The sequence below is a fragment of the Elephantulus edwardii genome, unplaced genomic scaffold (genome assembly GCF_000299155.1).
Source record: "Elephantulus edwardii isolate Elephantulus edwardi_28Jun2011 unplaced genomic scaffold, EleEdw1.0 scaffold00232, whole genome shotgun sequence".
In the NCBI taxonomy this organism is placed as follows: domain Eukaryota; kingdom Metazoa; phylum Chordata; class Mammalia; order Macroscelidea; family Macroscelididae; genus Elephantulus; species Elephantulus edwardii.
In genome coordinates, this window is record NW_006399982.1 from 3,065,004 (window position 1) to 3,080,240 (window position 15,237).

Genomic DNA, 15,237 nt, shown 5'->3' on the forward strand with positions numbered 1-15,237 from the left:
ATCTATGAAGCTCCATTCGTTAAGTAGCCTAAAGACATTAAGTGAAAAATGAAAAAAATTCTATCTACCAGGAAACATACTGAAAGGGACAATCAATGAGCAAATTATTCCAATATTACAACCAGTGTTACAAATAAGTAAAACAAGTAAGTCAAAATAAGTCAACGTCCAGTATCAGTGAATTTGAAAATGGCTTTTGGTTGTAGAGATTAAAAAAACTTTCTCAGCTCATCTGAAAAAAACCAATATATTTCCTCAAAACTATTGAATCCAACAGTTTATTTACAGACATCAGTAAAGGAATCAAAACATTTTCTAAGAACAACCATTCTTTCAAAGGGCACTGGCATTTCTAATCAAAACCAGTAAAGGCTGCCTTTTCCCTCAGATCACAAGCACTTAATAACTTCCCCCTTATCTGGGCTTACCTCTACCACGGGTTCGCTTGCCACGCTCTGATGACTTGTCCCCTTGATTGCAATCGATTCCATTCTCTTCACCCCTAACTAAGAAAAAAAGCAGAGAAAGCTACTTTCCTTTTCTAAACTTCTAGTATATGATCAAACCAGTTCGTTATTGATGGCAGAGAAAGAAAGACAAGGGGAAGGATCCAGAAAATCAAAACAAAGAAAATTCAGGGAACACTAGAAATAAAAACCCAAGAGTGGAGGAGGAAAACTGCTATCAGTGAATGGATTGCACCAATGTCATGAAACAAACAATAACAGAATAATGATCACAGAACAGAAAACTAATTGGTTTTGTAAAAGCCTTTCATCCGAACCACAGTAAAATGCAAAATATAAAATTATTAGTAAAAACAAAAGGCTCAAAAAAATTGAATGGTAGGGCATCTTTCTCAAATCACAAGTAAAAAAAATGGAAATAAAATTAATTAATATGTACTGCTTTATCATTCCTCTATTTGGGCTTGCATTCCTCTAAAAAGTTAAGAGCTCTGGTGGCATGGTCTGTAGGGTATCATGCTGCGATCTTAAAGGCCAGGTGTCTCCAGCAGTTTAAATCCATCAGCTGCTCCACAGGAGAAAGATGGGCCATGTCTTCCAATTACGATTTACAGCCTTGGAAATGCAGAGAGATTTGCTATGACTCAAGACAGTGAGTTTAGGTTTTAAGTTCCCTGTAAAGTAGGTCTGCCATTATGGAGCTGTGCAATATACCACAGAATTGCTCAGTCTTGGGAGGTACAAAATTAACAAAATGGTACTGTCAAATACAGAGTCCCAGTGAAAAATATTATTATAGACAAGCTTTTCTAAGACACAATTCAGATTAAGTCAACACACACCCTTTGCTTCTCAATCTCATATTGGTATTAATAACCCTACTAAAAATCCAAGGCAATCTTGTTGCTATAAGGCAATTCCAATTCATGGCAAGCCTCCATCAGATTCCGAAGGCTGTCAAGCTCTACAGGAATGGATTGCCCTTCTTTCTCCCTAGGAGGCCCCGATGGTTTCAAATCTTCAAACTTTCAGTTACACACACAACAAAAAATGCACTATGCCACTTTAAGAAGCATAATGTTTCTTAAATATTTCTAAACTCTCAAGAATCAGAAACTAATTTTCTATAATATTTAAAGCAGAGAAACTCTAGTCAAGTAGATTTAAAAAACTGCTAATCTATTTAGCAGGCAGCTCTGGTGGCCTAGTGGCAAAAAGCTGCACTGCAATCCCAAAATCACATGGTTCGAGGCCACCAGCAGCTCCAGTGGGAGAAGGACGGGTCATGTCCTCCAGTCTGATTAACTGCCTCCAAAAACCTGCTGGAAGGTCAGCTATGGGTCAGTTCCAACTCAACGGTACACAACAACAATCTATTTAGCAGTATTTAGTCCCTAGAATAATATATAATATAGTAAATCATTACATGACTTGTTCCTCTCATCTCTTTCAACTATTAAGACACGTTCTCTCTGAGAGTAAATTTGGAGACTCTCAAAACATACACCTGCTACATTCCTTCCATCATTCCAACCTTTCTGCTTTTGTTTTCCTCTACAGCACTTAAAATCATGAAATATTTTGCTTATTTTCCTTTTCATTGTTATACCTTCTAAAGAGAAGTTTTAGGAGAACACAGATTTTTTTAGTCATTGTTGCATTTCCAATACTCCTAAGTGTACCTGCTACATACAAATAGCGCAATAAATATCTATAAAAAAAAATGAGCAAACAAAAGTCTCCAGACTGATATGGTGAATATACGCATTTTCTTTTTCATAGCTGAACTATTTTGTTAAGTCTGTGGTAAAGGTTGTGCTTTTTTCAGGTAAATGGTGTCAAAGCCCAAGTCTTCCTACTCAACAACTTTCCTCTTAAACTAGTTCTTATCTATATAGTATGAGCATCTGTAAATGAGTAAGGAAAAAAGAGCTTCTGTCTGTCTTTAAGAGATTGTACTTGATTCCTAATAAACCACTAACTCCAAGTTAGCACTGATATGAAATTCTATTAGAGTTAGGTTCTAATGAATTACTCACTTAAAGCTCCTAAGTAAATGTTAATTACGTCAAACTGCACTGAAGAAATGGATTTATGGCATTCACTGGCCTAGCAGTTCGGCTTTTCAGCTTGTGTGAAAATTTTAAGAATACTGAGGAAAATGTTCAAGAAAGTTGAGAAGAAAAGTCTGTACTTACACTCTCGGGTCCGACTGCCACCTCTTCCTTTCCGGTTATTGTTGTTTGCACGTCCACGGTTAGTTTCCCTCTCACTTCTCTTCTCTCTATTCTCTTTGTTTTCTGAACTTTCTTTTCCAAAATTCTTCTTCTTACCTCCTACAGTCTCCCATGAAGTCTACCAAAGAGAAGAGTGATCATTCAAAATTTGTACAATTGTAGAGAGAGCATGTATGTATCTTTCAAGCCAAATTACCCCCAACTTACTGCTAGCTTGCCTATTTAAATTCTTTTCCACATAGTTCAACATATCTGATCACAAAGATGGCAAATACTATACTACTTTAATTCTTTTCTAAGATCCCACTGCCATACAGAGAACACATTCTGTTTTCCTAATTAGTAATGGCCAATAAATTTTGATAGCTTCCTTTTCTCAAACTTTTCCTTAATAAAGACAGCAATTCCAATCATAGGACATAGTTATATTAGACATAGACTAAATTGAAGAACAGAAAATACAACCAGTTTCTTCCTGAGCTTTGAATGAAGGTTAAAAACACCAATAGTCAACCAATCCCTAGCTGACACAAAATATCTACAAGCAAAAGTACAGCTCCTGTTACTAATGAAAAGGCTGGTGGTTAAACTAACCCAGAGGGCCACAGAAGAAAGGCCTAGCAATCTGCCTGTGTAAAGGCTCAGCCTCAAAACCCCTATGGAACATAGTTCTAATCAACCCAACAATTAGTGTAGCTTTATAGCCAATACTTAAGGGACTCAGTAACAATTCTGGTGAATATGTGCCTATGATAAACCTCCTATAACATTATCTGGCAAGAGTATCAAAATTTCATTGATGCACACCTTTTACCCAGAAATTCATTTCTACAACCTTTACTCATAGCAACTGCTCCTCAGGACAAAAATGGGTAATCTCCTCCTAGGCAATGTGCATACAGCCCCTGAAATCAAAGTCAGTCCCAACTCCAAAGCAAAGAGTGAGTGAGTGAGTGAGGGATCCCAGTGTGCTGTATTCCTCAAAACTGACCAAAGTAAAAAAAAATCTCCCCTATTTTATATGTCAAACTATCATAAGAAAGTATCTGTATAACACTCACATATAAGTAAATAGGTATACTAGCAAAGCCTGGCTGTCTGATAGTCTAGAGATAATAGTGGTAATGACTAAGATATGAGGGGAATTACGAACACTGGAGCCAAGAAAAAAATTTTAGAAAGTAGAAAATGTCCGGATTCTAAGAATTTTATAAACTATGAAAAGCTAGAGTAGACAACCAACTTCTCTTTTGAATATTCAAAATCTACAACTTCATGAAGAAATCACAGATTATATAAATAGTAACTAGTCATAGTAGTAACACATAGTGTTCTTTCTAGAAGATCAAATATAGAATTGTATTAATTTATGATGTTCTCCACTCTCATCCACAACCAAGGAAAAATTTAAAACATAATATAGAACTAGAGACATTAACACTACAAAGTTATTAATAATTACTATTAATAATACTTAAATAATACTTACTGTATCTGAATTCCCTTCCAACAATATATTGATCGCTTTGTTCACATCTCCATTACAGTCATGTAGGGCCACTATGCATTCATCCTGATTTTTCCCCGTCACTTCCATAAGCTATTGAAATTATTTTTTAAAAAGAAAAGGTTAAGGGAATCCAAAACACCACTTGATATTAACTTCAAGATGTTTCTATAAAGATAGAAATTATGCTATCTCCCTGTATGAAAGATGTCCTCTTCCATATATCAGTGATTCAAGAACAAGTTGGATGAATGAAATTCCAAATCAACCTTCCTCCACACTAATTTATTAAGATTTTTCAGTTGCAGCACACACATCAGGTATTTTTCTCACGTGCCCAACATTCCTAGCACATCCAGGATCAGAAGAATAACGCAAACATAATTCAATAACAAGTGATTCCTAAAGTTCTAAACTACTCAAGTATTAGATGGACTATGTGTTTTCTCATACCGACAATCATGAAGGTAGTACAGGGCTATGTACTATTTTGTTGTTACACATAAGGTGGTCATAAATTGGAAATGACTTCTATCAACAAAAATAAACACGCTTTTCACAAAAAATAAGTATGCCTTTATAATAACTATTCGAAGAACAACTACTCCAACTATTTAGCACAAAGTCAATGTACCTTAACTGAACTACTATGGCATCGATCAGAACTTCACATATACCAAGTGTTTTAACGTTCTACAATCTCACGAGTGAAATTCTGCAACTGTCAAAAAATTTATTCCTCCTACAACCAGGAGAAGATAACATAGATGAATGGGATCTTCTAAGACTCAAATCCCTATGCACATCCAAAAACTTCTCCAGTAGGGTAAAAAGGGAAGCCACTGACTGGGAAAAAGTATTTGGTAATAACATATCAGATAAGGGACTTATATCCAGAATTTATGAAATACTTGAGCACCACAACAAGATAAAGGTAAATAATCCAATAGAAAAATGGGCACAGGATATGAACAGGCACTTCACCGAAGACGACATTCAGATGGCTAACAAACACATGAAGAAATGCTCAAAATCCCTAGCCCTAAGAGAGATGCAAATTAAAACAACTATGAGATATCATTTCACCCCAGTCAAAATAGCAAAATTTAACAGAACAGCAAGCAACAAATGCTGGCGAGGTTGTGGAGAAACTGGAACCCTGATTCACTGTTGGTGGGAGTGTAAAATGGTGCAACCCCTGTGGAAAGCAGTATGGCGCTTTCTCAAAAAGTTGCAAATAGAGATACCATTTGACCCAGCAATTCCACTACTGGGAATATACCCTGAAGAGACCATAGCTGACATCCAAGCAGATATATGCACACCCATGTTTACTGCAGCTTTGTTCACAATAGCAAGGAGCTGGAAACAACCTAAGTACCCATCAACAAACGAATGGCTAGAGAAGCTGTGGTATATTCGCACAATGGAATACTATGCTGCATTAAAAAACAAGAAACTCATGCAATATTATTCAAAATGGTTGACTCTGGAGAACATTATGCTGAGTGAAATATCCCAGTCACAAAAGGACAAATATTACATGATGCCACTGTTGTAGAATGGGACTGTCCTTGGGGTTGGGGAGAGACTGAGTAAGATGGGTTCAATAATGTATACTGCACTGAAACAGAGGAGGGAGAAAACTGTTTAAAAGAGATATATAACTAGGTATTTCTGTCATCACAGGAGACTAGAGCGAGGGCTACATGGTGGAGGGGACCTGGGGGAGGGTTTGTAAAACAATGAAAGAATCTTTTCTTTTACTTTTCCATAATTTTTGACTCATGTACTTATAACTTGTTAGTCAAATTTGTGTCTTCTAGGTTGCAACACCCCCATGATACATCTTCAACGATATGAACATGTACGGCCAAGCACAATCAATAAGAGTGCATCTAAATTCCAAAATCAATCTCCATAATAGTCTATGTGTTTCCTACTGCCAAAGGGGCCCTTTAGAGTAGTGAGAGAAGACCTTCACCCTGAAACCCACAGTGTCCCTTTTCAGCAGGAAGTAGCTAAGAGAATACGCCATCCCCTTTTCCTTATGACTCAGGGTGAAGTCTCTCTCAGGGAGGAGTGATGGCAAAGGACACACTGACAAAGAAGATTAATCAGAACTGGCTTTGACAAGCACTGTGGCATTTGGACAAGAACAAACTGGGAGGAGGGTAGAGAGAATAGTGCAACAATGAATGAATGGAAACCCAAAATCTCTGTAAATGTTTATGAAAATTCATAAAATATAATTATAGAAAAAAAAATTTATTCCTAAAGGTATTGCTCTCATACTATGTCTGAACTGCAGTGACTAAGAATGACAGAAGAATCAATGTCTTTGAGCTATGATGTTGGAGAAGAGTATTAACTATCCCATGGACTGCCAAAAGAACAAATAGATGTCTTGAAAAAAAGTACAGCCAAAGGGCTCTCTGAAGGTAAAGGGAGGGGGGGGAAGCTTTGTCTCACAAACTCTGAGCATGCTGCTAAAAGGAGCTATTTCTTGGGGGGAAAAAAACATTATGCCTGGAAAGGCAGAAGATCAGTATAAGAAAGGAAGACCCTTGTGCAATAATAAATGAATGGAAATTCAAGTTTTCTGTAAACTTTCGTTACAAACAAAATTTTAAAATACTGATATTAAAAAAAAGAAAGAAGACCCTAAAAAAGATAGATTAACACAGCAACAGCCAACAATGGATTTGACCATGTCAGAGATGATGAGGATATCACAGGACAGGGTTCATATCTGTTGTTCATAGTGTGGCTATTAGTTGTATACAACTTAATGCCATATAACAAGTCTGAAGTAATCAAAGAAGTCTCTTCAGTTGATTCTCTTTAATGAAGGCTAAACTACATAATATTTTCATCACTAGGAACACTCACAGATTAAGCACAGTAAGATTTCTTAAGTCTCAGTGAACAAATTTATGATTTAAAGAGTTGTGTTACTAGTTATGTTTAACTATATTTTAATACTTTCTGTTTATAGTTCAAAATACCTTGACCCATTAATCTCTAAAATTTATAGAGATCTGCAACAAACTCAATATAAAAATACAGGCAACTCTGACATTCTGGTATCTATCACCTGACCACTCATGTCAAATATTCCATTTTTCAAACATGGCCCAGTATCATGAGTTAAAAGAAAAAAATGTTGTTCCTTATGTTTAGGGACACTTTGAGTCTGTATGTCACAGTGTCACAGTACAGTAGCAATCCAGAGAGAAGACTGTATGGAAAATTGGTTTAGTCTCCATGAAAACAACTAAATAAACAATTAACCTACCTTTTATGAAAGGACATTTAATACTTAACCTTGCGCATTTTGAAAAGATGATTGCTTTCTGAATAGTCTCTTCCCTATTACCTCAACAGAAACTTTTAAGCGGTATTGTTGTTACTTGACGTAATATGAAAAGTATCTAATGCACACCTAATGTTTATTGCAGCTTTGTTAACAACCACAAAGAGTTAAAAACAACCTAAGTGGCCATCAACAAACGAATGGATAGAGAAGCTCTGATATATTCACACAATGGAGTATTACGCTGCTTTGAAAAACAAGGAACTCATGAAATATAATAAAAAATGGGTGACCCTGGAGGACATTATGCTGAGTGAAATATCTCAGACACAAAACGACAAATACTGCATAGTGCCTCTGGTAAAACAGGACTGACATCGGGTTTGGGGGGAGACTGAGAAAGATGGGATAAATTATGTATACTGCATTGAAACAGATGAGGGAGAGAACTGTTTAAAAGGAATATATGATTAGGAATTACGTCATGGACTTGGGGGGAAAGATATAACAATGAAAAGAATTTTTCTTTTACTTTACAAAGAGAAGAGCGAACTGGGGAGGGGTGGGCAGGGAGAAAAGTACAACAACAAACTTTGGAATGGAAATCCAAAGTCTCTGTAAACATTCATTAAAATTAATGATAAATAAAAAAGGGGGGTGAGAAAAAAAAGAAACAGAAACAGAGATTTGTACACCAGTCTTCATAGCAGCATTATGCACCACTGCAAGAAAATGGAAACAGCCCAAATGTCCAACCACAATAGAATGAACTGAGAAATAAACTGTAGTGCACACAACGGAATACTACACAGAACTCAGGAGCAACAATTTCAAAAAATACTACACAACTTGGGAGAGGCTTGAGAGCAATATGCTGAGTGAACTAAGACAGTCTCATAAGGAAAAATGTTGTATAAGACTATTATTATAAAAACAGAAGGATAACTTGAAAAAAAGAAAAATACTAATTCTTTGTTTTAAAGATTCATATTAGCAGAAATATTTATGTTTTGTAAGATTTCAAATTTTCCTGTCAAACATTCTTCTAGGTGGTATAGCACTAGGTGGTCTGTGCGTTGCTGTACAGAGGTAACTCGTGGTTGTTGTGATGCTGAACACTGTGACAGTGATGTGCCAATCATGGTAATGGGTACCCATGGTGGACAGTGTTGGCTGGAGCTTCCCGACTAAAACAAGCCTGGAAGGAGAAGCGGCATCCACTTCCGAAATGGCTTGCCTCTGGAAACTATATGTACGAACAGTGCTCAGGCCTTTCGTTCATAGGGTCGCTATGAGTCATCTATGACTCGACGGCACCTAACAACAACGACAAGGTTATTTAGTATTATTTTCTAGGTTAGATTCTCTAGTTGTCATGTTTCATCTCCTTTACCTGCATTTATGTGTTTGCTTGAAGAAACGGGAAAAACAAAGATGAATTGTACTATTTCCATAAAATCTTTGGAAGTTACTGGCATTTTATTTTAGGGTAGGGTCAACATTCTTCTTAATGGTACAGCACTCTTCTGTCAATATGCTCTACTGAGGTAACCTGGGGTTGCTGTGATGCTGAACCTTGTGCCACTGGGGTGTCAATGCTGTAACGGTTAACGGTGGACAGTGTTTGGTGCTGCTCCCAGTTTAAGACAGGTTTGGAAGGAGGAGTGGCATCAACTTCCTAAACAACATGCCTCTAGAAACTCTACAAACTTTGATAAATATCGATAGCTATAGAAAGGCTTCCGGCCTTTTGTTCATAGGGTCACTATGAGTGGTGCCGAACTCTAACTCAATCAACAACAACGACTTTAGAAAAAGAAAGCCTTGGTTTCATGGGCTGAATATCAGATGGATCAGTGCATTTGACTTATGATAATCATTCACTATCTTTCAAATGAATTTGCTTTAAGAACAAATGCAGAACAACTCTTCTCCTTTCCTCCATTAAATGTCCAGGTAATGGGAGCTCTGGTGGCCTAATGGAAAGAAGCTGCACTACGGTCCCAGAGGTACATGGTTCAAATCCACCAGAAGCTCTGCTGGAGAAGAAGGGGCAATCTCCTGTTGTACCAGTCAGATCCAATTTGACGGTACACACACACAAAAAATAATTTTAAAAAAAAATTTAATGTTCAGGTGAGCTGTGGTGCTGGAGAAGAGTATTGAGAATACCATGGACTGCTAGGAAAACAAACAGATTTGTCCTGGAAAGGGTTAAACCGGGTGGCTCCTTGGAGGCAAGGATTCTGAGGCTCCGTCTAACATACTTTGGATATGTTGTGAGGAGAGACCGGTCCTTGGAGAGGGACATCATGCTTGGGAGGGTGGAGGGACAGCGTAGGAGAGGAAGGCCCTCTATGAGGTGGATTGATTCAGTGACTGGGACAATTGGGATGGGAGTGTCAGAGACAGTGCGACTGGCACAGGACAGAGCGGAGTTTAGGGCTGTTGTACAGAGGGTCGCTATGAGTCACAGGCGACTCGACGGCACATAACAACAACAACAAATGTTCAGGTAAATTAAAAAAAAAATAGGCAACTCATCATAAAATAAACAAAAGATATAATCAGAACTTTCTCCAAAGAGGACATCTAAGCACCAACAACAATATGAAAACATTTCCTACATCTAATATTTGGCTCATGTTCTCCAGACTTGAACCAGTGACTTGTAGTACATGCCAATGCTGGACGGATCTCCAAAGTCAGCCACTTTGCTTCCCAAAAATCACCTACAGACATACCAGTTTCTGAATCCAGAAGTTAGCAGTCTCCAAAGTCAGCTGTCTGTGATGCTGTTTCCCCAAAAACCACCTTGTATGTATTGCCTCTGGACCGTCAAAGCCAGCAGCCTGAGGTCCTGCCTGTCTGCTACTAAAGACTTGGACTTTGCATCCCCAGATACTTGTTTTTGAGGTTTGACCTATAAGCTAGTGAGCCTTTCCCTAAAATACGTGTCTGTTGATTTTTGCTTCCCAAAGGAACCCAACCTAAGACAACATGCAAACACTAGTAACTCAGAAAGATTCTACTGCCAAGAGGATATCATTTTGTCCACCTAAATGATATTTAATCACAAGTCAAATATCCAATAAACAAGAAGTTTAATCAATGTCATCAAACAGTGAGAACTACTGAATGTTAAAGTTATTTGTTCTATAAACTTCTACAAAAATCACAACAAATAATTTAAAATAAACCACTCAAGTAAACTGGCTGGAGGATAAAAGTATGTTTTAAAACTAAGATCTCAACTAAACAAGTAGCAAAAAGATAGTTACATGTGCCAAAAACATACCTGTTTAACTTTTGCTTCAAAGTCTGAGTCATTCTTATCAAAGATCACTTGAGCAAGACGCATCTGTTCAGCGGTTGCCTGGAAAACACACAAAAATAAATAGGGCTTTCAAGCACTGCAGCATTACTATAATAGAAAATCTGATCCAAAGAAAAGGACTCTAAATGTAGGTCCTTCAAATGTATACAACCTCTTCTCATGAAATAAATAAGCAACAAATTAAACATCACAAAGATCTCGTTTCTCTAGTCAAATGACCTAAGTTTCTCGTTCATCTTCCCTAGTCATGTGGCTTATTTTCATTTTCTTTCCTTGTGGAATCCAAAACAAAGTGGAGTAACAGGAAGCAATAGAAAAATAGTTTTAAAGACAACCTCATGAGCAAATCCAAATCCCTAGTAACTCTAAAAAGGTGAAAATAAAACTCACAAAAAATCCAACACCTCACTTTTGGGAAAGTGAGTTAAAAGTTACGCAACAATTTGGTTTCTTTGTTTTTAACTTACATACTATGATTATGGAGGATGTTAACAAAGAAAACTAAATGAAAGACATGCAGGAATTCTCTGTGCTTTACTAATATTACCCCAAAAGCAAGCAAAGTCATTTAAAGTACCAAATGACCTTAGCTTAAAAAATACAAGGAAGGAATTCACAGCTCATACATGTTCCATTTCAAATGATCGCAAACGAGGAGAATTTAAGCTTTGTAAAACTACTTTTCACAGGGCTTTCCAATGAGTAACATGTAAGTAGTTGATTATAAAGCTCCAGATTGCCTTGGTGGGCTGTCTAGTTTAATGGCCAGACCCTGCATCCCAGCCCAGTGCTGCAATGCTGCTCCATTGTACTCAGGATGATGATTCTACAGTGTGGGGTCCACATTTATTGATTTCACCTTAATCCTACCTATTTCATTTCTATGAGACTTTTATATATCCTCAACTAATCATAATTGCACATCAGGCAATCATTTCCCTCACCAATTTAGAAAAGAATCAAACACATGAGATGAAGTAAAAGGGAAAATTAAAATAGAAGATAAACTCTTGAAAGATGACAGTACAAATTACACATTTAAGTTCTAAGTAACGACAACTTTCTGTGAGTCAAAGCACAATGTTGTTGATGTTCCTAGTGCAAAAAGCCTGTATGAATGACTTGACCATTTCCCCTAATATCAATACCTTAATTCTGCAAGTCTTAACTCTAGAAAAAAAATTTTAAAATATGCCTTACCCATTAATTTTTTTCAGTCTTACATCACTATTAACGCTCATTCCTTCCTAACATTAAAACTTCAATTATAAAATTTAAACACATTCAAAACTTAAAGTAAACCATTGTCACATTAGGACTTTTGGAAAATTCTTTTTCTAGCCATTGCCCAAGCCCCCTCTGGGGCATGTTCTTCAGCTACCTCAATTGTAGACACACGGTTCACCTTTTGATGAGTGTCTTCAACATCATCAACAGCTGCAAGGCCAACATATGAGAGTTAACCCAACTGCAGAGAGATTGTGATGAGGCGTTAGCCTCACTGAGTCCTGAAGACGAAGCCACAGTTAAAGGTTCTGCTTGCTGAATGATTAAAGATAGAGCTGACTTGAGACTGCTATGAGACAAAATTTGCGGATGACTGAGGAAACCAGTGATTTCCTGCTGAACCAGAACTTGCACTTGTTAACTAAGAAGTTGTCTAAATTAATTGCAGAATTGTCTTATTATTAACCTGTTTGGGGATTTTCATTGTATTATATCTTTTGCCTCCCCCACCCCACCCCAGCCTATTTCTCTAATAAATCCCACAAGTGTCAGTAAAGTAAAATCTGTGAGTCAATTTACAATGAACACTGGACCCAGTAATTAAAAGGAGGCAAAGGGAGAACCATGTAATTATTTTACAATATTTGGTACTGTGGATTTTGTTGATAGGGACAGCGCCCCTTTGTGGTATTAGGCAGGCTTGGCCATACCCATATTCTCGTTGTTCCTTTTACAACCATTCAATCCAAGGACTGGCACAAGTCCACAGGAAAAGATAATATATTGAAAAATGTAGAGCACTAGAGAAAGTCAATGAGAGTGGATTGACAAAATTACTGCAAAAAAGGATCTGCATTAACGCAGGAAATGTGAAGACAGGACAGGATAAAGCAATACTGTTTACAGGGTGGCTCTGAGTCATGGCTAACTCAAAAGCTACGTCATTCTAGCTATTCAAATCTACCAGCACCAATCTCCTTCTGTGCCATGAACAACTTTGGAAATCCAATGACAGGTCAGTTATGAATTGGTTCTGACTCAACAGCATTAAATTTGAGTTTTTTGAGAGTTTTACTATTCAATGAATCAGTCAGCGTAAATAGGATATTGAGTGGAAGAACACACAGAGCTGTATCTGAGACAATCCAGAAAAACCACAAATTATTAAAGATCAAAGATATGACAATGTATTTCAAGATGAATGGGGACACATGCCAGAACTTACGGGATACAATGAAAGTAGTGCTTAAGAGGAAATTTATCCTATAAACACCTACACTTAAAGGGAAAAAAACAGAAGATCTCAAATAAGTAATCTAACCTTCTATCTATAGATACTAGAAAAAGCAGAGCTAATTAAACTCAAAGCAAGCATTAGGAACAAAATAAGAAACTAGAGATGAAATAGATGAGACAGAGAAGAAAAGAGAACAGGTAACATCTGTATGCATTTTAGCATACTCAATGGCTGAGCTCTATAATTAATTCTGTCTTTAAAGAAGGGACTTTAACTCTTGGGTCCTCCCTTCCAGGATGACAAAGAAAAAAATAGTGGAGTCAAAGCCAACATGCAGACTATTTGTTGCACAAACTCCGCCTGCTGTGTGCCCAAATATGAGGCAATTACAAGGTTCCTAATTCGAAATATAGTAGAGACTGCCAGTGTGCTTCCAAAAGCATATGTGCTTCCAGAGCTCTATGCTCAACTGCACTATAAGGTGAGCTGCACCATTCACAGCAAGGTGGTGAGGAACGTCCTTGTGAAGCCCAGAGAACAGAGTACCTCCATCCATATTAGACCTGCAGATGCGACCCCTCAACCTCCACAAAGCCCAGGTAAGGATTAGATTCCTTAAAGGCTTAATAAGAAAAAAAAACTCATCTGAAATAAAATGGAAATTACACTTTTAAAGAAATGGAGAGGACTTCTAATAAATAATAAACTTGATTAATAATGTGCATGAAATCAACCAAAAGTAATCATTGCTGTCAAGTCAGAACTAATTCATAGCTGACCCTGAGCAGGTTTTCAGAGGGGACAACAACGTCCTTCTGTTGCCTGAAGAGCTGGAAGATTTGAACCACCTGCCTTGGGGTTGGCAGTGTAACTCCTTACCCACCAGGTCACCAGAGCTTCCTTGCCTAAAATATCAGATGGTAAAGTGTACTACTAAATTCTATTTACTTTTAAATGTATCAAAATGTATGATAAAATGGTAGACAAGTGTAATGAAGCAAATACCTGACAAAAAGTCTAACTTTCAACTTTTTTATATCTTACCATTTTTAATCACAATAATGCTACAGAGAAAATATATTTTTGTAAGTTAGAAAATGATTGTTATAGAAAGGTAAAAAAAGACAAAGGGAAAGGGAAAAACCAAATGAGGAAGGGGAAGTGGTGTCAAACAGGAGCTAAAGAAGTGAGAGTGTAAAACAAGGCAACTGTGAACAATCATTCACATTGCACAATGAATATTAGAGAATGGTTCAAGATATTTCAGAGAGGAAGTAATAGGAGACGATCAAGAAATGACAGAGGTCTACAGTAGCAATTTATAAATCTGAAATCTGCTAGAAAATTGCGTAGATCGTGTCAATATCTTTATTAGAAAAATAATGTTCCGTAGCCCTATTAAAAACTATCTCATAAAACATAAACAAGAAAACACTCAAATTGGTAGAACTTCATTAAAAATAGTTAATAAACAGAATAAAAAAACAAAACTGTTTGCAGTCAAGTGAGAACCAAGTCATGATTGTCCATCAGGTTTCTGAGACTAAAAATCACACAAGAGACTACCAATCTTTCACCCAAAAAGAAGCTGGTCAATTTGAACTGCTTGCCTTGGCTGGTCAGGTAGTGCAACTCCATGCCTACTGGGCCATCAAAGCTCCAATTAACAGAATAGTTACTAATAATAAGATTCTGTTATAGGAGACGATCTGGGGCTTATAGACTGTGTATTTGCATTGTTCTAAAATTTCTGTCACGAGCCAGAACTAATGGAAACAATAGCTTTCACAATAGCTGATCACAAGATTAAATAATAGGGAATAAATTTAACCAGAAGTACAAAGGACCTTTTCCAAGAAAATTACAAAACATTACTACAAGAAACAAAAAGAGATCTTGAAAAGTGGAA

General features: G+C 37.0%; 1 protein-coding gene across 1 annotated transcript in view; it reads right to left on the reverse strand.

Annotated features, from left to right (window-relative positions):
• Positions 1-10,888, reverse strand: part of UBAP2 (ubiquitin associated protein 2) — a 54,631-nt gene extending 43,743 nt beyond the window's left edge. Inside the window, exon 1 of the mRNA XM_006898503.1 lies at positions 10,826-10,888. Coding sequence (XP_006898565.1) covers positions 10,826-10,888 — 63 coding nt within the window. The remainder of the gene's footprint in view (positions 1-10,825) is intronic.
• Between the last annotated feature and the right edge of the window lie 4,349 nt (positions 10,889-15,237).